We start from the raw sequence: 27632 nt of genomic DNA on the forward strand, positions 1-27632 counted from the left end.
CAAGCTCTTAGTTGCAAACATTAGAAACTAATTATGGCAGATTCAAGCGGAAAGCCCATTCCACTAGTTCAAAGAAGGGACAGAACCCAGAAATGTTAGTATACCTTGTGCCTTTGTGTCATTAGCTTTTGATTCAAAGTCTTAGGCAGATGCACCTGATTTTTATCTGGGTGAAATACAGACTTGAATCCTGGGTCATGTGCCAACACCCTTACCTAATTGCAATGGTAAAGAAAGAAGGTGTTGGGGAAAAGTGTTTGTGCAAGAAGGATACTGGCCATTGGCTTCTTATCCAAAAATTCATATAATGAGGAGTTCCCCAAACACAGGAAAGGAATTCAGAGGCTGACTCAAAAACACAAATATGGCCAATAAAGAAAAGATCTGGTAGAATAATATGCAATTACTCAAGCATGAGCAGAAGGTGTAAAAAATAGAAACACTTAAAGGAAATAATTAAAGGTGCAGGGTTATTTACAAGGAACAAGATCAGAAACTATGAACTAGGACAGGAATGGGAAGTATGCTACATTTCCTTTCTATGCCTATACCAGACGTGACTAATCAATCACAGCATTCTTTTATGCCGAGCTCAAATACTATTTCATAATCTTCCTCAGCACAGGTAGCTAATACTAATCAATCCTATTTTTCCTGTAGTGTGAAAGCTTTCTTTGCTGAAATTTCCCCACAATTTACATCTTTTTGCATTCTAGTCTTTAGGAAGAATTGTTTATGCATGTTTGAGCAATCCACTGCCATCCTGACTTTTAGAAATAAAAGTTAACATCCAAGTGTCTAGGCTGGGCTGATGACATTTAACAAATATTTCACTGCTTGACATCTGTCTTGTCATTTAGACAGATATTTATAAAAAGCTTGTTAACAGTATTAACTTCTTCACTAGAATTTTGTAGGCCATACAAACCAAGGTCAAATTTGGGGTACAGGGTAATTTTAAATGGGCTCAAAACTTTGAAACTTTAAATATTCCCATGCATGTGGCTGCTTGAGGGCTCTTCATGATCAGTGACATATTTTTACCATATTTCCTTAAGCTTTAGGGTGTAACTATTATTAAAAATGAAAAATCAAAGCAACAAAGTGTCTGGTCCAGGAACCATCCAGCCTAGGGGGCTTGAGAAAAATTGAGCCTCATTAAGTCAGGCAAATTTTAACCAGGCTGAAGGTCAATTAAGGTAATCAGTCAGTGCAGTAATCCACAGAAAGCCACTTTAATAAGCTAAGGTGCCATCAATGTACACAGTCCACTGGTAATGATGGCATTGTTCATTGTTTGGGCTGGGGGTGGGGCAGATGGGGAGAGCAGAGGCATATCTATGATGCTGTGGAAGAGCACTTAGAGAATAATCACTGTTTTTGCTTTATTTTGTTTTCTTTACAAGAGAAACACAAAATTCTTTGGTCATTCACTTCATTATCCTGATGGCACTGACTATCTTCTACGAAGCTAAATCATTTTAATTGGGATACTAGCTTCTTTACCTAATGGAACCAATTACTTCTAAAAAGAAAAAAATATATACTTATAAAGAAGAGTTATAAGACCTCATGCTTTTCCCCATATCCCTCCCCACTCCCATCCCCACCCCAGATTCAGGCTCTACTGGATTAATTCAAAGCATAGCTGTCATCATTAGCAATACGTGTGTACATGGCCCCAACATCAAACATATAATGGTTTAGTTTAGCCAGATAAACAATTCTTGCCCTCTAGATTTTTCCTCTAGGAGTTCTAATGCAACCAGGATAAAAGTTGGAACATATCTCGATGGAGTAAAAAGCACTGAGGCCAACTTAAATAATTGTAGTGGATTTGTTTTATTAATGAGCCCAATTATTCACCACTCCTCATATGCATGCCCATAGCCACGTAACTCTGTAGTGACTGCCCTCTCTGGCTCTGGGCTGGGCCCTGTGACATGCTTAATGCCAACAGATGTTGGCCAGCATGATGCGTGTGGGGGCTTGAAAGGCCCATTCGCCACCAGGCTTGCTTGGTCTTATTCTCTGTCATTTCCTTGAGAAGGACATGCCTGGGCTGGACCACTTATCTCCCAACAAGGAAAACAAAAGTGTTGAATAGAACTGAGTCACCTCAGTCATCTCCATGAACGCCATCTTAGGTCGATCAAGAGCAACTGAGCCCAGACACATGAGAAGGCCCAACCAAGGTCACCATTCCAAACTAGTGAGAAACACATACTATTACTGGGTGCCAATGAGATGTTATATTTAACTATTTTGACAATAGATAACTGATAATATAATATACATATTTAATTAGAATAAGTTTTTGTGGCCATTTAATCATCTTTTGGGGGAGACATCATCAAAATAAATTTCTGATCAATCAGATCATTCCAATTCAGTTATTTTGCCAAAATCACTAGATTAAAAGTAGTCTGCTCTGCATGTTCCATTATGCAGCCATGGGCTGTGCTTAAAAATATCACAGCTGCAATTTCTTATTTGTATAGATTTAACAAATCCCTCAGTTCAAAAGCTGTACTTAAGAGAAAAGTCATAGAGACTTAGATAAGGAAAGGTTGGTTGGGCCTCATCCTTGGTTGGGCTTGACTCCTTCTGTTGGTTCCATTTTCCGCCCAGGACACACAAAGTTAGTCTCCTTCTCCCTCTCCACAATAGGCAAGGGCAATCGCTTTTAGTGGAAGAAGCAGTGAAATGTTGCTCTAGGAACCAAGGAAGTCCTGGGATTATTGTGGATCCCCAGGGGGCCTCAGTCCAGCAGGTACACAGCCCGCCTTGAAACAAATGTTATGGAAACAACCAACAAGGAAGCAAAGTGGAGGTGGCAGAAGGCACCTGTGGAGGTGGTACAGAGGAGGCAGAAATAGACTGCACAGTGGGGCAGGGAGGAAAAGTGGTGAGGAGGAGAGCAGTAAAGGATTGGGGGAAGTTAATATTTCATAATAACAAACTTTACTTAATGCTTACTTTGTGCCAGAGCCTCTTCTGAACGCTTAGAAGAACTTGTTTATTTCTCTGAAAAGAGCTGGCTACTATTTTCTCCATTTTATAGGTGAAGAAATTGAGACAATAGAATTCAGTCAGTTGCCCACACTCACATGGCTAATAAATAAGTGGCAGTGGCAGAATTTGAACCCAGACTGGCCTCAGAGTCCATGAGATAAATGAATATACACAACCTTTCATATGTCTACATTATGCCAGCTTTGCATATTATCAACCAAAAGTAATGGTATATAGGATGTTAGTGTACAAAATTGCAGGCACATATGTGTTCCAGCTTAGTGATTAATTAGTGAAGTGCATAAAGACTTCTGGAAGCTTTGCCAAAGATAATAAGAGCACAAAGAAGAAAACCACAGTGGAGAGAATGGAAGAACAGACCCAGTGGCAGATGGACACCACAAGAGGGAATCAGTGGTCCCTCCAGAGGCAGATGTGATGCTGAGTCCTAATGAATCCCCACTCCAGGAGCTGAAAGGGACCTGCTGGATACTCACTATGAGACTCTGTGACTTCCTGGGGCTTTAGTAGTCTGTAAAAAAAAAAAAAAAATGGAGGACTCATGGTTCAAGATGTATCTATTTCAAAAACATATTGATGGGTTCTACTTGGTCTTATGTAACTATCTTATCAAAACTTGGTCAAAGTGTTTTAAAATGGTACACTGGGAGATTCTCAACACAGGCTCAAGACAAGGGAAGTGAGTCTCCTCCCAGAAATGATTCGCATACTTTGAGATGGTAATCATGGTATGTTATACACATCTATAAGCCAGGTGGCAGCAGAGGTTAGCAGGGATCTGCCTTATTATAGAGAGATCTCTGAAACCTTCAGATAAAATTTAGTACTGTCACAATCTAGCATGATAGTTTTTATTCTCATTCTTAAGACTTTTAGAATCGAACCCTATTCATATTAAATATATCTACCTATTACATAGTCCATGAGCACAGGCACACCCAAAACTGTGAGCCAGAGACCTCAGCAGCCACGACCAGGGGCACCTTGAACTTGGTATCATCCAGCAAATGCAGGGACTCATAAATACTGCCTTCATTAGCTCATGGGCCCTGTGATTTGTGTCCCTGGTGAACAGGGGCACATTTTTTGACCCCTCCAGTAAACAGGCAATGTAATTCTTCTGTAAATTGACTATTAGAATGGTCTAAATGCCCTTGCCTACAAGCTGAAAGGCATAGTTAACACTTTTTACATAAGCTAGAAGACCAAAATTTAGCTATCAATCAACCAGGGCAGAAAGGAATGACTTGACAAAATCATTTGTTAAGTCTGACAGGAGTCAAGAACACAAGGCTTTCTTCCAACTGTTTAAATGTATGTGTGACAAGGGAATATTAATTGCATAAGACAAGACATTTAAAGGTATTAGCTCAGCACTACCAGTCTATTTTACCCAATTACAGCTATTCATCAATGTAAATAACTGCATTTTCCTCAGCAAACCAAAAGGAATGCAGGCAATGGATGGTCCCTAATCTAACAATCTACTTCCTTATTTCATGGGAGGACAAAGCGATGAGAGGATAGACACAGTGTAACTCACAAACTTAAAAGGAAAAATTGACTGTCTCAAATGACCAGAAATTGTCTGCCTACGGGGTGGGATATGAGGAGTGTATGATGTATATTGAGCCACCTTCAAATAGATACTGCAAAGTGTTTTGCACAAAGTCTAAAAACCCACAACCATTTGATGAATATGAAACAGTCCCTGAAAAAGACAGAACCAGAAAAAAATGGCTTTCCACAGCCAATGAGAATCATAGAAACTTAAACTCAGATGAGATTTTGAAGACTACATGTTCAATTTTAATTTCCAATGAGAGACTATCTCTGTGATTCTTTTTAATGGATAGACACAAATTCTTTTTTTTTTTTTCAGCTTTATTGAAGTATAGCTAACAAATAAAATTGTAAGATATTTAAAGTGTACATCATGGGGTGCCTGAGTGGCTCAGTCTGTTAAGCGAGGGACTCTTGATTTTGGCTCAGGTCATGATCTCGCAGTTTGTGGGAAGGAGCCCTGCTTCAGGCTCTGCATCTTGACCCCTCCCCCACTTGTGCATACATGTACGTGCACACTCGTGCTTTCTCTCTTGCTCTCAAAATAAATAAATCAACTTTAAGAAAAAATAATAAAGTCGGAGTGACTAGGTGACTCAGTCAGTTAAGCATCTGACTTCGGCTCAGGTCGTGATCTCATGGTTCGTGAGATGTCCCAGTTCAAGCCCCACATCAATCTCTCTGCTGTCAGCACAGAGCTCGCTTCAGATCCTCTGTTCCCCTCTCTCTTCCCTTTTCTCTCTCTCTCTCTCTCCCTCTCTAAAATAAATTAACATTTAGTGGTGTCTGAGTGGCTCAGTTGACTGTGTCTGACTTCAGCTCCGGTCATGATCTCACAGTTTGTGAGTTCCAGCCACATGTCTGGCTCTGTGCTGACAGCTCAGAGTGTGGAGCCTGCTTCGGATTCTGCATCTCCTTCTTTCTATGCACCTTCCCTGCTCATGCTCTGTCTCTGTCTTTCAAAAATAAATATTAAATAAATAAATAAATAAACATTTAAAAAATTATAAAGTATACACCATGGTTATTTGATATGCATAAACATTGTGAAAGGATCCTACCCCATCTAATTTATTAATATACCAATTACTGCATATACTCTTTTTTTGTGTGTATGTGAGACAAAACTCTACTCTCAGCAAATTTTAATCTTACAATATAGTGTTATCAACTATAGTCATGTTTTACATTAGATCCTCAGACCTTATTCACCTTATAGTGAACACTTATACCCTTTGACCAATCCTTCCCTATTTCCCCTACCCCCAAGCCCCTGGCAACCACTTTTCTACTTTGCTTTTATGAGTTACACTTTTTTTTTTAAGGTTCCACATATAATTGATAACATGAGGTATTTGTCTTTCTCTGTTCAGCTTATTTCATTTAGCATAATGCTCTCAAAGCCCATCCGTGTTATAAAGGGCAGGATTGCCTTTTTTCTCATGGCTGAATAATATTTCTTTGTTTCTATACCTTTCCCAGTTCATCTACTGATAAACACTGAGGTTGTTTCCACATCCTGGCTACTATGAATAATGCTGCAGTGAACATGGGAATGCAGTTATCTCTTCAATGTCCTGTTTGCATTTCCTTAGGATATACAGTTGACCCTTGAACAACAGGGGTGAAGTGGGAGGGGAGGTTAAGTGCGCTAACATTCCAGGCAGTCAAAATCCACATATAACTTTTCAGTGAAATATTGCTCAGCCATAAAAAGAATGAAATCTTCCCACGTGCAACAACACGGATAAAGGTAGCGAGTATAATGCTAAGTGAAATAAGTTAGTCAGAGAAAGATAAATACCATATGATTTCACTCATATGTGAATCTAAGAAACAAAGCAAATGAGCAAATGGGGAAAAAAGAGAGAGAGAGAAAGAGGCATATCAAAAAACAGACTCTTAACTACAGAGAACAAACTGATGGTTACCAGAGGGGAGGTGGGTAGAGGGATGGATTAAATAGATGATGGGGATTAAGGAGGGTTCTTGTCATGATGAGCAGAGGGTGATGTAGGGAAGTGTTGAGTCACTATATTGTACACCTGAAACTAAAATAACACTGTATGTTAACTAATTGGTATTAAAATAAAAACTTAAAAATTCCACATGTAACTTTTGACTCACTCAAAACTTAACCACTAATAGCCTACTATTAACCAGAGGCTTTACTAATACTATAAATAGTTGGTTAACACATATTTTGTATGTTATATGCATTATATTCTGTATTCTTACAATGAAGCCAGAAAAAAGAAAATGTTATTAAGAAAATCATAAGTAGGGGCGCCTGGGTGGCGCAGTCAGTTAAGCGTCCGACTTCAGCCAGGTCACGATCTCGCGGTCCGTGAGTTCGAGCCCCGCGTCACGCTCTGGGCTGATGGCTCAGAGCCTGGAGCCTGTTTCCGATTCTGTGTCTCCCTCTCTCTCTGCCCCTCCCCTGTTCATGCTCTGTCTCTCTCTGTCCCAAAAATAAATAAACATTGAAAAAAAATTAAAAAAAAAAAAAGAAAATCATAAGGAAAACACATTTATAGTATCATACTATAACGTATTATCAAAACAAAAAATTCACATATAAGTGGACCTGTGAAGTTCAAACTCATGTTGCTCAAGGGTCAATTGTATACTCAGAAGTGAAATTACTGGATCTTATGGCGATTCTGTCTTTAATTTTTTGAGGAAGCTCCATACTGGTTTCCAAAGTGGGCACACCAATATTACATTCCCACAAACAGTGTACAAGGGTTGCCCTTTCTCCATGTCCTCACCAATATTTGTTATCTCATGTCTTATTAGTGACAGTCATTCTAACAGGTATGAGGTAATATCTTATTTTGGTTTTTATTTGCATTTCCCTGATGATTAGTTATGCTGAGCGCTTTTTCATATACTTATGGTCATTTAAATGTTTTCTTTGGGAAAATTACTATTCAGGTTCTCTGCCCATTTAAAATAAAATTTGTGTGTGTGCTATTTAGTTGTATGTGTTTCTTTATACATTTTGGTTATTAACTCATTATTAGATATATGTTTTGCAAATATTTTCTCCCAGTCAGTAGTTGCCTCTTAATTTTGTTGATGGTTTTCTTTGCTGTGTAGAGCTATTTAGTTTGATATAGTCCCACTTTTTATTTTTTTAATTTTTGCTTTTTCTGCCTTTGCTTTTGGTGTTTTATGTAAGGAAACATTGCCAAAACTAATGTCAAAGAGCTTACCCCCCCCCCCTTTTTTTTTCTTCTAGGAGTTTAGTGATTTCAGGTCTCATTCAAGTCTTTACTTCATTTCGAGTTGGTTTTTGTATATGGTATAAGTTAGAAGTCTAATTTCATTCTTCTGCATGTGGGTGTCCAGTTTTTCTAACACTGGAAACAATCCTTTATTGATGAGACTATCCTTTCTCAATGCATATTCTTGGCTCTAGATGTTTATTTTTGAAAAATTAATAAAATCCCTTGATTATTTGTCTTCAATTGTGCATTTCAAATCTCAAAAAGGATGAGAAAATTTCTGATCTCAAAGGAGGGGAGAAAAGGATCCATAAAGCGAAATCTACACAAATGCTACACTATTATTAAAGGTATTTAAATGTTATGCCAAAGGGAAAAAAATCAGAGTAAATGCACAAAAATATAATGGGGTAGATAGTAATGTAATTAGCTCAAGGCACCAGAAATACTGTTTTAAGAATAATAAGTTCACAGAGGGTAAAAATATGCTTTATCTCTTTCTTACTTTATTCTAATCTCTCTACTCAGTAATTGGTGTTAACTCATTTATTCATTCTACCAGCATTTGAGGAATTCTGGTTTACCAAGCACTATGTTTGGCCAGGGACCCAGACAAAAGCAAGACAAGCCATCCACTCTCACTGCTGAAAACTTCTCTACTGTCTCAATTTCCATTTACTAATAATGCTATAATGATAACTTGACCATACACATACCTGACTGGCTTCATAAATGATGCTGCTTAGAGGTAATCATGAGTTCCTCCTATTAAATATGTTGGAGCCTGGCCTAAGAAACACTCTTTAAGAGTCCAAATTTGTTACATTTCTTTCACATCATATTACTTAAGATTTTTTGTCACTTAATGGTTCTTTCAGGATTTCTTCTCCCCTCCATCAGGACAGACATACTTTCAAACACCCACTTTGTTAGCTCAGAATATTTGGCATTTTTCAAAAAGGTGGAATTTTAGGTAACATAGTTGAAGGTGGAAAAGGCATTTCTCGTATAACTACTTTGCTCAGATCCCTTAACCCAAACTGAAAAGCAGAATGATTTTCCTGCATGTTTGGAAAGTCTACTCAGTTTCTGGCTGCTTATTACCTTTAATAAGAATCTTGCACATGTTTGTTTTTACAGTTTGCAGAGAACTTTCCTAGACATTATTTCATGTGATCCTCTTTACAAAGTCATGGTGGGGGTGAGAGATATGGTTTATAGGGAGAATATCATTTTATTTGTTGTATAGATAAGGAAAGAGAACGGTCTACTGGTTGTACCCAGAAAATGCCAGAATCAGGTCTTCTGATTACAAGATTAGTGCTTTTTTACTTAAGGTCCATGTGTTTATAAATCTGGCTATTCAAATTCACAAATCCCAATTGGACAAAGGTCATCTTGTTTTCTGTCCTTCACTCCCACATCTAGTCAACCACTCACCTTCCAGTATTATATCCCTTCCAGCACTGTTTACCACAAAAGGGGATCTAAATTTACATACCTGAACATTTCATTCTGAGTATCTAATATCTGTCATTGATTAGCTGGCACTGAATGGGTGTAACCTGTTTGAATCTACTGTGAGAAAGTCAAAAGTTGCATCAGATAAGTTCATCCATCAAGGACCCTTAGCAGGCATATAAAATGCTACTCAAAACATTCTATCCCCCATAACTGCATAGGCAATTTGGAAAAACAATCACTGAATGGATGGATTTGATGGCAGGTTAATAGCAGAAGCCTATAAAAGACATGCGGTTAAAGAGTTTCAAGGAAGATACAGAGAACAACTCTCCAAAACCATATTTCTCTCTGGTGGGGTCAATCCTACATATCTGCCACAGTGTAGTACGAGTTGTACCAGGTAGGATCATCTGGCCCTACACGTCCAAATTTCCTGACATTCCACCTTACAGCACAAGTCCTGTGGGTCTCAGAAGATCCCCCATTGTAAATACAAGAGCCCCTGGGAGGAGCCAGGACAAAACTCACCATTTTCCACTCCGGGTATCACATGAGTGCCACTTCAGTTCACTTGAGGATGAGAGACAAGGGAATAAGATGCTGTTGGGTAAAGGAAGGGGAATGATGGGCCCTTACTTGTTGGTTCAGATGTTACTTATAAATGAACCTCTGAAGCTTCTGACCATTTGTGGTCATTAAAGAGCTCATGACATTTTCTAAAACGGAAAACCACTCACCATGCTCTTCTGCTCTATTCCAATTATAGCTAACTGTGTGCCTCTGAGCTAACTTCGCTCTCCAGAGTTCTGCCACCATATGCTATACTTCTTTGCTTCTTGTCTTTAACTATTGCACAGCATTGCATTTCCAACAGCTGCTGAATTTTTCCCTAGAGGGACTTCATTTCAGACAGAGGCCCAATGATTCCTCCACATTTCCAAGTGTGTGGAAATCCTATAAAATGACATTGGTGCTAAAGATGTTTCAGGGAAAGGCAGGAGACTGAGTTGGATTTAAGGCCCCTTTAGTTTTCAGGGAAATCTGTGCTCTCACACCACATTTGTTTTATCTCAAGTAGACGTACGCAAAGTTTGGCCTGCTTTTCCTGTGAAGGGACAGGTAGTATATATTTTAGTCTTTGCAGGCAGTTGATCTCTTCTTTGGCATTACTCAACACTGCCTTTGCAACACAAGAGCTGAAAATACAACTTTATTTACATAAACAGACAGAGGGCCAGATTTGGGCCACAGGTAGTAGTTTGCAGAGACCTGTTCTAGATGGTTTCGTCAATGGATTTCAGTCTTACAGCATCCCACTCTGACCATGTCATTCTGTTGCACTGCTACTGTAATTCCCTGGCTACTTCAGGCTCCACTCACCCACTGCTTACCTATGAATGAGCATTTGCTGGACCCACCTGCTTAAGAAACAGAGGAGACCAGAGATGGTCTCAAAGAGCTCCCAAATGGCCAGTATGACTGGTATTATTTGACCAAGTCAACTGTTTTTCTCCCTTTGCCTCACACTCTGCTAGAAGACATAGGTTATTCAAATGGTCTCTAAGCAATTACTTTTCTAGCAGAAGCTTTGAGACAAGGAAAGGTTACATGTAAGCTTAGAAGTTATTGGCTTTTCCCCCAAATTTTGTGAGGGTATCTGGTTGGGTTGCCTGACCTGCTTGACATAGGTGCTGTATAGTGAACTAAACTCCAAATTCTGATATTTCTTCCTAATCTGGCAAAAAAACAAAACAAAACAAAACAAAACAACAACAAAAAAAAAAAAAACAAAAAAAAAAAACGCCAAAAAACCCCACTGAGGGTACTTCCACAGACTGGCTAAACACACAGAGAATTCACCCAAAGAGCACCAGGCAAGCAGGTTGCTATGGTGATATATAGACACAATGACTACCTGATCAGTCACAAGTGATCCACTTTCAACTAGTTATTATGGCAACTATGGATACAGCCTCAGGGCCACATTGATCTAAGCCTGAGGATTTCGAAGAAGGGGCTGAGAGAAATCTTCTCAGTCAGGCATGCTTCATTAGTGATGACTTCTTCCTGCCCCTGTAACTCTGTGCCCTCCCTCTCCCTGCTCAACCACCCAGACCTCCCACCTTGCCCATGACCAAAGGTGCTTTACAGCTTTTTAGTCACCCCCTTTACACCTGTTGCAATTTAGAGTACAGCTATTTAAGGTAGTCTAATCCTTGCTGAAATTGAAAGAATCAAATAAAAATATAGAAGTCCCACCCTTAATAGTTAACAGGATTGGTATACTCAGTGACAAACTGGGGAACTGTGGAATGGGAAAGGAGGGGCTAAGAGTGGTTATTCATACAAACTTTTGCCAAACACGTATGGTTGGGTCAGATGGAAAATCTCTTTCTAACACCCAAGTCCTCAGAACAAATGGTTCTCCTTTCATCTTGGAACACCAGGACTTAATCCATTCAATTGTTTCCCACTGAATATACCAGGCAGATCTGCCTGTCTCCTGATCTGCATTTAATCAGATATCCCCTAGAAAAAGTGAAAGTCCTTTACTTTCTTCCCTTTCTTATAATTAATTAGAAAAATAATTATCAGAATCTCATTCATGGTTCAGGTTCTTGCATTGGGCTGGACACAGATATGGATGGTTAAAGGGAAAAAAAAAGTGGTGATTATATTAGGAAGCCTATTATTATGATTATTATTGAAAATCTCAAAATTCATGACTAGTTACTATTTACCTGACACTCATCCTATTAAGGGAATTTTAATAAAAGCTATAAACTAAGATGAAATTGTATCTACTTTGACAACTACAGTCATTAAAAGGAACTGCTTCAGAGTTGGCCCACTTGGATTTTCTAAAGTAAGAGTTCTGTACCAGTAAGAAATTTAATTTTATTGCTGGGACTTCAATAGTTTACTCTGAAAAAAAAAATCCTTTGACAGTAATGCCCCCTCCAAAGAACTGTTGTAGGGATAGTAGATAAAGTATTAAGAAAAGAATAGCCACTAAACAAATATCACACATTTTCAGTGGGCAAGTCTGCTTTTCTGGCCTTTGCACATAACCAGGTACAAATGGGAGGAATGGGTCCCAAGAGAGTTGGTAATTTCAGGTATGTCAGTGACAAGACAGCATTAGCTACTCAGTCCCTAAGTGTATCCATTCTTAGCACTTAGAGCTATGGGAAGACAAGCCTGATTGGGAAGCCAGGGATTCATGTGCAATAATAGTCATTCTGTGTGGGTCTTTAGAACTCTAAATAGACTTCTTTACTGAAGCTTTTATCTGGGCCCCAAACGTAGACAAGGTAAAAGCAAACAAACACCATCCATTTTGGAAAAACAAAAACAAAAGCACACACACACACACACACACACACACACACACACACACACAACATTAATGATAATTACAAAATCACTGATCTTAACTCAATTTCTAACAACTAAAATTGCTAGGTTAAGGGATAAGTTCCCATCTCTAAATTGGAAGCTGATGGAGGGGTCTTAAGGAGAATTTTTTGCCCTAGGAAAAACCCTTTTACCTCTAAGAGTCTCTGAATCCGTATTTCCTTTTTCAAAGATAGTTGAGAAATGAGCCCAGAAGATGTTACTGCTTTTCTTTCCTGTCTCTCCTTTTTCCCAATCCCTACCTCCCAATTTTGTGGGTAACTACAAATCTTTGTACATATGTGATACATAATCATTATTCAGCTTTTAAAATAAGCATTTAAAGAGACTACTTTTTTCATAAAGGTAGATGTGATTTCTCTCTCTGTCTCTCTCTCTGTCTCTCTCTGTCTGTGGGGGACATTTTCTGTTGAGACAATTAATTTCTTAGCCTTTTTTTTTTTTTCTGTAAATGAAGTAAAATTTCCATGCTCCAAGCCTGACAAAAATACCTGTTCTGGGTACAGTCTCCTGAAATGTGGCACCATATGTGCATCAGTAAACATTATGTGTAGAGTAAATTAAACTGAGCCTTATAATTAGGCAGTAAGGAAATTACTGTAGACCTGAAAGAGTAAATCAGCAGTATTAAAATGCTCTCCATTTTCTCTGAAGCACTTCAGAGTGCCATAAAAAGCCCATGTCACTGTGATAAATATTGAGAAGAAATGCATTTGGAGCAAGACAACCTAAAAGACACCACAATTCAAACAGGTCTTCAAATCTGGAGTCCAAGGTGTCATCTCATAAAATTTAAAAGTCAGCCCTTTTGCCACTAATGTAGGGGAAAAAAAGAAAACCAACTGACATTGAGACTTTTGGGGAGAATTTTCTCATATAGCAGGTGCAGGAAAGACTTTAATAGATAGAAACTCTGGTGCAGAGCCAAGACTAAGGAAAGACTCACCCATCATAAACAAAATAGCAGCACTGTAAATAAAGACAGGATCAGTACTGCTGGTTTTTTCCAGCTTCTGTTACTGATCCTACCTTTATTTACAACGTTTATAATTTGCTCATCGTGGATTTTCTGGCATTAATTTCTATTTCCTAAAATACTGTGTAAGAATATTATTTATCTTGGTTACTGAGATTTTTGGAGTTCCCTAAAATTTTCTACCTAAGGTACTGCCTCATTTGCCTCACCTTTGTCTTGATCCCGCGCACAGCACAGTGAGCAATCAGATCAGCCAGTTCTAATCTTGGTCCATGGGGAAAGAGGGATCAAGCATGGATTCTCCTTCCCTCTAAACAGATATTGTATCCGTGAAGTGGGGAGGTCTAGCAGAGGCTCTAGCAGAGGATTAGAGAGAAGTTGGAGGGTTTCACAGTCCTCAGACACACCCCCAACAGACTTCAATGAGGTCTGAGTATCCCCACTCTCAGAAACAAAGGTGGAGGAAATCAAACCTGCTAGAACATCACAGGTTGTCTGGAAAGCTTACTACACAGAGTGTAACGTGCCACCATATGTACATGAAATTAGAATCTTCCAAGATGGAGCTGTATATTTGCATTTCAGAAGGTTCTTGAGCTGGCTTTTCTAAAGCCAGCCCAGCGACAGGAAACCTGTGGGTTGAGGCATAGAAGTTCTCTCTTAAACTGGAAATACCCATTATTATCACAGTGTAAGTGGACTTTTAAACAAATCTAGTTCTTAAAACAATGGAACCAGAGACATGAGAGTGTAGAATGGAGGGAAGTTGATGACTGTGATGTCTGTTGGGTGCCATGGCTACATACAGGGGATTCTTCCTTCTTTCAACCCTGTGCAGTGTAAGCTGACTTTATTTTGGCCCTTAGGATATGTCCTGAAGAGTCAAAAAAAATAATAACACTTGGAAATAGGCAAAGTCACATAAACAACTTAAATCTACTATAAAAAGTATCATAATAAGAGTATTATAAAATGCTCCAGGAGCCTACTGGATAAACCCTGTTTATAGGAATTAGATAAGGTTGTGATGATAAGGTGACATTTAAGCTAAGCCTTGTAGGAAAAATTGTGAATTTTCCTGGAAGAAAAAAAAAAAAAAGAGGGAGAGGGAGCATTCAGAAAAAAAAACGTGAATTTCCTTGGGGGGGTAAAAAAAAAGAAGAGGAAGATAGGGCATTCCAGGCAGAAGCCAGTGTAAAAGCATGAGGATGTGTGAATGCTGACTTAAATTGCTGAAGCCAGAGTGAGCTGAAGCCAGGGAGGCTGGGGTAGGGGAGAGTGGTTGTGAATATCAGTGGATGTGACCATCATTTTTATAAAAATGAATTAAGCAGTGCCAATAGGAGTGGATAGGAAGGAATGGACTGGACATTATGTAGGAGTTGGAATCCACTGGACTGAACGACTGATGAGGATTTAAGGAATGATAATGGGAGGAACTGTACAGGGCTGTAATCCTCTTGGAAAGTTGATCACAGTGGGAAGAACACAATTGTGTAGGGTTGGGTTGGGGTGAGGATTTGGCTTTCAGGTATCCTGGAAACTTCATTCAGCCAAGAAGGACAAAGACTGGTCAAGGGCATATAAATTAAATAGATGGTCATTATAAGCACAACCTCTTCACAATTTTCTACCCACGCAAAGAGGACTGATGAATTCCCCCAGCCATCATTAGTGACATTCGTGGGAGCCAGGAAGGCACGATGTGATGAGATCCTGGGGCAAACGGGCTGCTACCAGGGCTAGTGGTGACAGCAGGAAAGGCAGAGGCTGTAGGAAGATGACTCACTTCCTAAATTTCATATGTATCCAGCCTCCTTGGGAAATGGGGAGATAAAGAAATATCAGCTGTCCTGATGGAAATTTCCCCTGGGAAAACTGATACCAGAAGCCATTTCAGGTAATAAAAAATAACCTCAGCAGGGAGGGGTCAAATGGAACAGATATGTTTGACCACAAACTGGCTACAATGTTAGAATTAGATAGATTCAAGTTCAGTTCAGTTAGAATCAAGGCGATTAGCTGCTATCATCAGCTCTAGAAACCCTTCAATTTCAGGCCATAGTGGCAAACTCTTGTGCAACACACTTTAAAATTATCTTCCTTTCAGTGACAGTTTTGGATAAGAAACCCCAGCCTAAACATATTCTCCAACAATGAATATGGGCCAACTTCATTTAATTGAGATGAGTGTTCTGAAATGAATGTTCTGGTAAGCTAAAATGACATTCTGACCAAAAAACAAACAAACAAACAAAAAAACAAACAAAACAACAACAACAACAAAAAAACCTTGCTGTTTAAATCATCATTATTGAAAATCGTCCAAATTTTCCTGCTGAGGAATTCCATCCTAAACAATATGATAGAATTTTATTATAATCCTATAGTAGATTGTCCAGTGCCAGGATCAAGATTCTTTTTTTGTTTGTTTGTTTTGTTTTTCTGAAAGAGAGAGAGCAGGGGAGGGGCAGAGAGAAGGAGACAGAGAATCTGGAGCAGGCTCCACACTATTAGCACACAGCCCCACACGAACCGTGAGATCATGACCTGAGCTGAAATCAAGAGTAGATGCTCAACTGCCCTGGAGCCCCTCGGGTCAAGACTTTTAATGCCATTCTCGTTGCTTAGAAGAGAAGATGTCAGAGACTGGATCAAATGCAGATATTATCTTGAATGTGTTTTGGGACTCAATCATTGCTATTTATCCTTCCCTTTCCCACTTTTCCTTGAAGTCCAGGGCCTAGAGAAATTAGCAGAAGGGAACAAATCAGTAGCTGAGTTTCCACTTAATTGAGCATTTCCCTATTTAAACATAAGTTATAGATCCCTCCGCTCAGTATAGTGTGTTTTGTGATTATTCAATGTTGATCAAGCTATTGGATTCTTTCTATGATCTAGACTTGCTAGTGAGGGAGAGGTCAAGCTTGGTTGGTGTCCACATAAGGCTGTGTTAATGTGTGAATAATCAACTATATTCTGGCTTAGAGGAATAAATTAAATTGCTTTATGACTTGAACATTGTCTTCATGAAGGAAGAGCTTTCCCAGAGTAATATTTTAAGAAATGTTTCCAACTGATGAAATAATGTACTTTAAACTTTTCCTAATGAGTATTTTCCAGGAGATAAATAAGTATGTGGTGCTCTGACATTCAGGGCTATCATATAAGGATTTTCCCATGATAGAGGTAGCTTGAATATATAACCCATCTTCAAGAAGTATGTCCAAAGGATGGCCTTTGATAGTGCTCTTGAGCCCTCTCCCACCTCTGTCCTCCTCCTTGCCATTTTGATTCTGATCTTTGGTGCTTCTGATGCAATTTGTGTTCAGCTGTCTCTGAGTTGTTTATGTTCCATATTCAAATCCCAATCTCTATATGATCATTTCCTGGTCTCCATATTTCTACAGCAGCAAGGCAATCTCACCTTGGGAACAAATTCTAGGGATTATTAGCTCTGACATAGCTCTGAAAGTGTGAAGAACACAAACTTCACCATTTGGAGGAAATCAATATTTTATTTTATTTTGTTATTTTATTTATTTATTTTTTATTTTTATTGTAGCCATATAGATAGCCTCCTGTCCTTATGAGGAAGAGCAGATTTAAGTCTTCAGATAAATGATTTTAAAATGTTTTCTTACAACGACTAAAAATAATTGGCCCCATCATGAGCAGATGTGAGAAAAAGAATTGAATGCTTTAAAATTCCTTTTTTCTGTAAATGTTTTGCAAAATCTATAATTCACACTTTGAGAAGCCAGCTACCTAAACATAATAGCACTTTTTTCAAAAGAGGACCCAATGAATCATAACAGCTGGAAACCTGAGCGACAATATCATGACACAACTAAGAACCATATTCTTGACATTCACCACAGATTGTTTTGTTCTGTCTGCAGTATGTACATGTAACCCATCCCAAACCCTGAAGCGGTAAAGGTGTTGTTGGAAACCACAAAGCACCTTTACATATTTATGTGAACCTTCTTTCCCAACTGCGACCCCCACAAGAGATTAGAATATGGGCAACCCAACTGCATATGCTGGTTCTATGGAGGGGCAGGAGGGGGATGGGTTATGAGCAAAGACCCTCCAGCCAGACTGCCTGCTAAAACCTCTACGTATCCAGACTCCACGTGGCCATGGGTGTACTACTTCACTTCATGTCCTCATTTGTAAAATGGGCATGATGAGGTTTCTTCTAGTTCATAGAGCTGGTATGAGGGTTAAATGTGGTCGATTTATGGAGAGAACTTAGAACAGTGCCTGGCACATTGTGTGAACTGAATACATGTTGGCTCTAAATTTTTATTTTGTAGGCAGTGAATGTAGAAGCAGTTGCTGATCATTGCCCACCTTTACTCATATTTCTTGTTTAAGTTCTCTCTGGAGACTGGGTCTTGACAGATACGCCTTTAAACATACCACCAGTGACATTTTCTGCTTGTTTTTAAATCCTCTATTACATAATCTATTCTATTAAGTCTTCATCCCAATGTAAAAGCATTCTATACCTGATGTTTGTTGTTAGTTGAAAGTGTTTTGATTCTAACAGCAAAATTGATGCTTTTGTCAAATTGGCACCTCCTGAATCTCATTGCAGGAATTACTGTGATGGCTATTAAGGGTGAAGAGATAAGAATTAGGCCCTTGATTAGTTTTGGGAATGAGAGAGTTGCTAAGTTTAGCAACACCCTGACTTGTTATGATTATTATTTATTAGCTTCTCATCGGGAAGCATTTGGGTCCTGATTTGCTTATCAACTTGGAAAAAAAAAAAAGACTAATAACAGGACCAAAATAATAACCAGGATAGACCATCTTCCCTATAAGCTTGTAGAAAACTGAGAGACCCTGCCTAGAATAGTTCACAGGTGGCAAATAGAAGGAGGACTTCAAGGAGCCCCTGGCAGACACAGACTGAGTCCTCTCTAAGGAATGGGGAGACCATGTGGGCTACTAGGTACCCAAGCAGAGAGTCAGCCAAAACTTTTTGTTTTTATAATGGTCTGATTCCAGAATCACAGCAGGGACAATAGCTCAGACATGGGCATACTGTGCCTGAAGCTCTAAAATTAAAACATAATGCTTGAAGCTGGCAGTTATATTCCCCTAAATCCATTTTTAATTCCAAACAAAATACCCTTAAGAGGATTCTGCTCTAGCACTGCCCACTCTCATGGGTTTCATTGGCAAGATGGTTTTAGGCCAATCAATTTTAAATAACACCTTTGGGTTCCTGCAACCTTTTTCATAATTTATGACTCCACATTTCTTTGGGATATACTGCCTAAAGGAAGGGGATCCACTTACTTGAAAATCCTACTTAAGCAGAAATCCTTTTTATTCAATTACTCTTGATTTTTTTCAAGTATCTACAAGTTTAAGTCTACTTTTTTTTTTTTTTAATTAGGGAAGTTCAAAATAATGATCATGATCGACTTTATTTCTTTGTAATTTGGTGAGCAGAACTTTGTAAGACTCCAGGGTCACCAATCTTAGACCTATGAGGAAGAGACAGTAAACTGAAAGGGTGGAAACTTAATGAAAGTCACTCGAAATATTTTTCTTTGCTTTCAACTTGTTTTTCCCATTGTGATTTGATTGCCCTAATTATTATATAAAGGATTTCATGTGTACAAGGAAGTGGGCATGAATAATTGAGGGTTCTCATTTAAAATCTCTTCTAACAAGACTTGTCACTAATGGAAATAACAGAGAGTGTTTCAGCCACAGGGAGACATGCATTTGAACCACTAGCATTCACAGTCACACTAGCTAGCTGCTATCAGGCACTCAGATAAAACCTTGTTAATCCAATTAATTAGATATCCAAATCTAAGATAAAGGTCTACCTGAGACATGCTAATCAGAGTAGTCGCACGTTCCATTTGCATTAGTGCTAGGTGGCTTCTGCTTTTGTACCACTACAGGTGTACATGGAGAAACAGAAGAGATGGAAAGAAAGTCAAAAATATCCCAACATATGGATAGGGATAGAACTGACAGATGGGAACCACCTTAGATCTAGAAAGGCAAATTGGGAAAGGGAAAGATGTTTGAACCAAATTCAGGGGTTTGGTGTGAAACTATGCCATAACTTTTGGATCTTAATATCCTGAAACAATTTTCTTTACCCTTATTCATCTCAATCTTTGGAAAGGTGAACAGAAAAACAATTCTTTTGCACACAGAATGATTTCAAAGGATGACATGCTCCTTCTACTGCCATCCTCAAAGAAGCTCTCCAAGAAACTTGTCACCAAAACATTTCAAGTTCTCCCATAAATCCCACCTTCAAATTTCACTACTACCCTCAGCTAAAACCAGTAAATCCTTTTCTGAGAATATTAACACCAGGGTAAAAATTGCTTTACCCACTCCTTCCTAATAAGACAAAAAAAGTTTCTGATAGGTCCATGAGCTCAGAGAGCTGAGGGTGCTCGCTCCTGAATGTAAAAGAATGGTCTCTACTAAAACCAAGAGATTGAGGAGGTGAGAAGACTCAGTTCATATATTTTGCCTGATTGACAATCAAAGGCAGGCCCTAGGTGAGATACGCTCCTAATGCTTCAAAATCTGTTACTATCCAGCATTAGGACATCTGGCATAGGAAATAAATGCAGATTTCCTCTGGACTCATTCAATCTCATGCAGCTTATAGATAGCTTACAGATCCATTCTGACTCCCTACTTTTATATATAAGAAAAGACAACCAAGAGATGGCAAATCCATACTCACACAGCTAGTTCACAGTGGCAGAGCTAGAAGTAAAACTCTGGGCTCTGGACACCTGATTCAGTGTTTTCCATTAACTCCAGTCCCAATTCCTACTACCCATATCATTTCATATCATATGGGGGATTTGTATGGAGAAATGGTCTAAGAGGGCAAAGAGACAAATCTGGCCAATATCCATTTGGTATAAGACATGTTTTATTCTCTCTCATTTTAAGGTAAAATAAGGAAATGCTTCCCCACAAGGACTTGTTAGTTGGACAGACTAGAGTCTTCATATTCGAGAACTAATTGTGATTTTTCTGGAGAACATTAGCTCAAGCATGTTTATCCCTACAGGTGATAACCCGAAGAGAGCGAAGAAGCTCCCCAATAGTAATTAGAAGGGGTTTCTTTCTCCCATTCAAACCACTTCCAACATGTTCGTTGGGCATTTTTGCTTAGGCACCTGGCTAATGTTTTCTGTACTTGACATATAATAGCAGGGACTGCTAGATGCAGCCAGGCCGGTCTAGCTGTTCCAGATGCAGAAAGTAAGAGTGTTGTTGCCTCAGGGAACTGGTTGGTTCTAGCTGAGGAACACAGTCAACACTAAATGAATGAGATGGATAGATGCAAAAGCTACCAGCAGGACACAGGATGCCTCTCAGGCAGAAATCAAATAGGGATTTCATTGTAACTTGATGGAATGGTTTAAGTCTTCTAGAGAAAGAACACTACCAAAGAAAGTGGGGCTCACCATGGAAACAAAATAAGGGTTACAAGACCATAGGGTTACTAGTGTTGCTATAGCACTTACAAGATGAAATGGGGCCCTGACCAGAGATTTTTTTCACACCCAAAAATAGACCCATCAGACTAATGATACCATTAGCCATTCAAATCATCCAACTAGCTTTCCTTGCTTTGGTTCCCTGCTTCTGAACCACCTGATAAGCAAACATTCCCCTGGTGATTTGTGTCACCAAATGGAATACACAGGGTCAGAGATCTTAATTAGCCCATCAGATTAAGAGTTGTGTTTTTCATTAACCATTAGCATTCTGCTTTGGAGTTGTGATATCTAAGAACCAGCAGAAATGAGAACCTGGCTCTTTGCATATCTGGATCTGGAAAACTGAAAAACAGATGTAGAAGATAGTGAATTCATCAAGTCTCTACCTGGGAAGACTGTTTCTGGGCAGTGAGCATGCTGTCTCTTCAGAGGGTGTTTTCACCACACCTCCTGAGGCTGTCACATCTGTCCGCTCAGCAGACACTACCTTGTTCATGAAATGCTTTTGTGTATGTGTAGATGCTATAAAGAATAGCAACCTGAATGCCAGCAGAAAGCGCCCTGAAAAAGGACATTCTTGGAAACCACCACAAAGTACCATGCATTTAAAATAAGAACAAAAACAGTACCTGTCTCCTTAGGTCTCTTGTTTTCTTGGTCATCTTATCAATTGCAATGTTTAGAGGATCTCCTTTTTCTTTTCTTCCGGTCTATTAACAGAAGAGAAATAATCTCTGATTTAGAAAATTCAATGTTAGAGACGTGGAAGATGTTTTTTTAAAAAATTCGGAAACACACAGAAACACACTTGACGGGCAGAATACAAACAAACAAACAAATAAAAAGACAGAGAGATTCTTTTCAACACACAGCTAACATGATTTGTCTCTAAAATTGGTTTTCTCCAAAACAAACATTTGAATTGTTGAAAAACAATATATTCTGAGGATGGTTTACACATGTCCATATTCAACTTCATGCAAGCATGTTTTCCTCCGTCTCCAGACATTTATGAATTAAGCAAACACAGCAAGGATGTTTGTTTTTGCCTTCAAATACATTTTTTTTTTTTGCTTCTCTCTCACATAAGCACACTTCTGAATAGGAAATGACTGAGATGATAAAAACTAAATTCAGAAAGAAATTTAAAATAAATTACCAGAATTCAGAGTTTCTAACATACCAACATATATACCAATATATACCAATATACCAATATTTTCTACACCACATTGTAACTTTCGTATCAAAGTCAAAGAGACGTTCTACTAGAAAATAATAGTGTTTGTAATCTCTGTTCTGTCATGCACTGGTATGTTAAATATGATAATAAGGAACCCACAGTTTGAAATCATAAGGAAAACATCTCTTATGACTCCAAGAGGCAGAGGTAAAAGCAAAACAAACAAATGAAAAATCCAAAACCTCTTCTTTTTCACTTGAAAGTTTGGAAGTTTCAGTAATAGTTTCTTTTTTTTTAATTTTCCTTTGTTTTATCTTTTTTTTTTTTTTGATGGCTGTAGTAAAACAATTAAACCAATGAGAATTACCATTATCTTTTTTAAAACCACAGCAGCAACAAAATTCCCATGAATGAAAAGCTCTACATAACTTTAAGGATGGCATTATGTACCCTTTAAGAGAAAATTGTTTTCAAAAGCTTTGTCAAGTCTATTACATTATCTAACCTTTAGCCAAATACCCTGAAAATTAATTATTAATTTGTTTACTTTTAAAGTTTATTTATTTTGAGAGGGAGGGTTTTGAATGGGGGTAAGGCAGACAGAGAGACAGAGAGAGAAAGAGAGAGAGAGAGAGAGAGAGAGAGGGAGAGAGAGAATCCAAAGCAAGCTCTGCACCTGTCAGTGCAGAGCCCAATATGGGGTTCAAACTCACAAATTGTGAGATCATGCCCTGAGCCGAAGTTGGACACTCAACCGCCTGAACCACCCATGTGCCCCCTGCAAATTTATCTATTTATGGTCTTACTGGCGAGTCAGTTCTTGTTCCGTATTCAAGTCTCTGCAGAATCATATAGGTCTCTGTAGTAATTGGTAATACGATGTAATGATAACAAGATAGTGTTTTGAGGATCCAGAGAAATTACCATTCTAGAGATTCCTAGACATACTCTTCCAGCGACAAAATCCTGGATGCATAAAGCTGAAGCATACACATCAGATCTACTTAAAAGGAGAATTAAAGCAGCCATTTTTTTCTGCAACTTGCTTAATTTCTTTTTTTTTCTGAACAAATGTCTGATGTCTAAATCGATATGGCTTTTATTAAAAAGCCATCACCAGGACACATGTGTGTCTATTTTTAATCATCTAAAATCTTGCAAATCCCCATCGCTTTTCCATTCCCTAAACTCATCATCTGACCCTTGCGTATGTATACACTGAAGTTTATAAGTAGAAAGTGCTTAAAATAAAGTGGTAACATTTTACAATGTTGAAATATTAGCATACAAATAGCTCCAAGGAAAGGAAAAGTATTTGGAGAAGAACACTGTGCTGCTTTATCTGTGGAGGGACGCCGGTTACACAGCAAGTGGGACTTTGGTGCCCTGTCTCCATATCCAGCTGAGCCACAGGTGTAGCACCCAGAGCTGCTTATTTTCTCTTTGGCTTTTGCTTTTTTCTTTTTTCGCCATTAAAATACGGGGCAGTTGGGGCGCCTGGGTGGCGCAGTCGGTTAAGCGTCCGACTTCAACCAGGTCACGATCTCGCGGTCCGTGAGTTCGAGCCCCGCGTCGGGCTCTGGGCTGATGGCTCAGAGCCTGGAGCCTGTTTCCGATTCTGTGTCTCCCTCTCTCTCTGCCCCTCCCCCGTTCATGCTCTGTCTCTCTCTGTCCCAAAAATAAATAAACGTTGAAAAAAAAAATTTAAAATACGGGGCAGTTTTGAGACAGTCCAGACCATGACCATTCTGAAAACCACAGATTTCCTATGCCCTTTCCACCTATGAGAGTAATGAAAACTCACTTTGAGAAACTAACAGTTATGAGTTTGGTCTAAAATGTGGCTATGAGAGAAGGAGACTGGATCACTGAAACTTTCAATGTGAAAAAACAAAAAGATCAAAAGAGTATGGAGATAAAGACTGATTACTGAAAATAATACTAAGCGTCAGACACTGGTATCGTTTTATCCTGCCAGTGGCATTCCATTATCATCACTTTACAAAAGAAAAAATAAAACCAGAGCAGATGTGGGATTAGGGAGAGGGCAATAAGGCACTCCCCTCAGGTTAGGGGGCACCATAGAACTCAGTAATCAAGATATATGATATTTTAACTCAATATTTTCAAAAAATCAAATTAATGACAAAAAATCCATGTTGAACAAATATCAAAATTTTGAATAAAAGCAGGATCCAACAGGACCAGGTTTAGGTTAAGGTGAGTGAGGTAAGCCATGTAGGTCAGATATCATTTCTTAATTTTAAATTTAAGAAAATTGGGGATGGGGATGAAGGAGTGCACTTGCCATGATGAGCACTGGGTAATGTATGGAGGTTTTGAATCACTATAGTGTGTATCTGAAACTAACATCACACTGTATGTTAACTAACTGAATTTAAATAAAAACCTTTTAAAAAAGGCAGGGTTGGGGCGCCTGGGTGGCGTAGTCTGTTGACCGTCCGACTTCAGCCAGGTCACGATCTCGCGGTCCGTGAGTTCGAGCCCCGCGTTAGGCTCTGGGCTGATGGCTCAGAGCCTGGGGCCTGTTTCCGATTCTGTGTCTCCCTCTCTCTCTGCCCCTCCCCCGTTCATGCTCTGTCTCTCTCTGTCCCAAAAATAAATAAACGTTGAAAAAAAAATTAAAAAAAAAAAGGCAGGAAATGTATTTATACTAAAACCAGAATAAATCATTGTTTACCTAAAGTTCAAATTTAACTGAGTATCTTATATTATTATGTGCTAGACCAGGCAACCTTACCCGCAGGGGTAATAGTGATGTTCAAGATTGTAACTAGGGTTGTTACAGATACATATAGAAAGGCTCCAGTGCCTTATTCTGTGAAAAGAAGGGCAACATGGGATTCTGTGTCCCATTTGGCATCAATAACCTGTAACCGCAAAGCATATTTCATTACATGTGAAGCATCATTTTGGTCACAGTAAGAGACTCAAAAAAAGTGGTGTCTATGATCCTCATGCTCAAGGAGCTCCTAATTCTGGAGAGTAAAGCAGAACATGAAATTAAGAATACTGACAACTATGCAGAAACTAAAACTCTAACAGGCTAAATTAACTGCTCAAAAGAGGAAGATGTTGCATTTGAGAAAGTCAAGAAATCTCACAGAGGAGTGGGGAGATTTAGCTACACTTCACGACCTGGGTAAGATCTGAATAGGAAAGAGGGTGGTACTTGAAGGGAGGACAGGGTAGCAAAAATAGAGGCATCCAGTCAAGAAACATCAATGTGGGTTCTAGGAGGACAGTGAGTAGAATTGGCCAGTATTTTCTCCATGATGTGAAGTAATAGGTTTGATGAGTTGCAGAGACAGACAGGATACTTTTATAAGAGCTGCTTTATAGTGTGATTACTGCCAACCATATTTTGATCTGCAAAGTCAAAGGATCTCTGGTGACATTAGCATTCTATGTCACTGTGTTGTCAGGATTCTGTTTGTGTAATATTTGCAATCCTTTGTTTCTCCAGCTTCAAATCTTTGGCTGAAGACAATTAAATAAAATACAGATGACTTGGGTGCCATATTTGTTCTATTTAAAAACGCTGGGAAATGGCAAAACAAGGCCTAGAACTTTGGAAATTTTGGCCACTGGCTTAAGATGTTAATTCATTGGCCCTTTGTTGGCTATAGTTTCTTTTTTTTTTCCTTTTTTTAAATATAATTTATTGTCAAATTTGTTTCCATACAACATCCAGTGCTCATCCCAACAAGTGCCCTCCTCCATGGCTCTAATTTCTTTAAATAAGGTATGTGTGCAGGAATAATGGTAACAGATCTTAATGCTCAGATTAACATAGCAAATGGGGACTAGCAAACCATCACTCCATGCCTCTATTAGGTTGGCATGTGGAAATACTTTTAAATTATCAACTTAAATTGGACAGGAAGCCAATCACCAAGAGAGACAAAAAGAAAAAAAGAAAAAAAAAAAACGTCTTGCCTCCTAGTGGCAGCCATCTATTATTAGGCTCTGTGATCTTATTATTAGGCTCTGTGATCTAACAATTTGCCCATTTTTTACGTCTGAGTTTTCCCATGAACACAATGGATAGTGTAATATATGTCCTGTCTTTTCACCAGGTTAGCAGGACAATCAATCATATGTCAATGTGCTGGAAACAATAAAAGGCATTAACAGTATTCAGGGTAATTAGGAAAGTATTTTTGCTGTGGAAAAAAATGAGAAAATTGATTTGGAAACTATGTAGAAACTATTTTTGGGTTACCTGGATTTCTGCTTTCTCCACTCAGGCAGATAACGTATGAATGAAAACTTTGCCAAAAAGGAGGATTCCTAAAGGAAAAACTATTTCTCTTTAAGGAAGAAATATTTGGGACACTTCATTTTAAATAGATAACTAATGTGAAATATTTCTAAGAGGTGAAATACGAGGCAGAAACTCCAGATAAATGTATTTTCCATAACAGGTTATTGAAAATATTTGTTAAATATCGAAGGATTTGATCATCTTAAACAAATTCTAGTTCCCAGGGAATCAACTAGGAGCCTCACCCAGCTCTTTTTCCCTCACCTTCCAAGCTTATAAGCTAAAAATAGTTTAAGAAACGGAAGTGAAAGGAGACCTATATCCTCATTGTGACATCATCACCAAATAATAAAACAAAAGTTCATTGTCTTAAGTCACTCATTCAATTACTCCCTGACTTTGCTAAAGAGACAGAAACAAAAACCAGTTGTAAGGACTCCGTGCCAATGGCCATCTAAGTGATCTGGCAACTTCTCTAGACCTTCAACCTATCATTTGTCCAACAAAGGGGCCAGAGACAAGTTACAGAACCAGGAGATATGAGAGTCTGAAAAACCATCAAGGGGGCACCTTGGTGGCTCAGTCGGTTAAGCGCCTGACTTCTGCTCAGGTCATGATTTTGCAGTCCTTGAGTTCAGAGCCTGGAGCCTGCTTTGGATTCTGTCTCCCTCTCTCTCTCTGCCCACCTCCCCACTCATGCTCTGTCCCTCCGTGTCTCTTAAAAATGAATAAATGCTAAAAAATTGCTATTAATAAAAAAAAGTCAAGAATATATCCCTCATTACACAGAAGCTCTTAGGGCACTGCAGAAGAGGCTGGGTGGTGGCAGTCAGTTGGGGCTTTCTCATCTCTGAAATGTGGATAATGTTTCCTCTGTGAGAATGCTGTGAACGTTAAGAGAAATAGGATCTGTAAGAGTTAACAGAGTCCCTAACCCAGACTAGGTAACTCAGTCCGT

The 27632-nt window shown here is 38.8% G+C and overlaps 1 protein-coding gene across 4 annotated transcripts in view; it reads right to left on the reverse strand.

Moving 5' to 3' along the window:
• The window catches only part of CTNNA2 (catenin alpha 2), a 1114437-nt gene that overhangs the window by 254252 nt on the left and 832553 nt on the right, over nucleotides 1-27632 (reverse strand). For all 4 annotated transcript variants that reach the window (XM_025932078.2, XM_025932082.2, XM_086700738.1 and 1 more), the window contains exon 8: nucleotides 21833-21913. In XM_025932078.2, coding sequence (XP_025787863.2) covers nucleotides 21833-21913 — 81 coding nt within the window. The remainder of the gene's footprint in view (nucleotides 1-21832; nucleotides 21914-27632) is intronic.

This window comes from Puma concolor, chromosome A3 (genome assembly GCF_028749965.1).
Source record: "Puma concolor isolate L17-30 chromosome A3, mPumCon1.1.hap2, whole genome shotgun sequence".
NCBI classification, from domain to species: domain Eukaryota; kingdom Metazoa; phylum Chordata; class Mammalia; order Carnivora; family Felidae; genus Puma; species Puma concolor.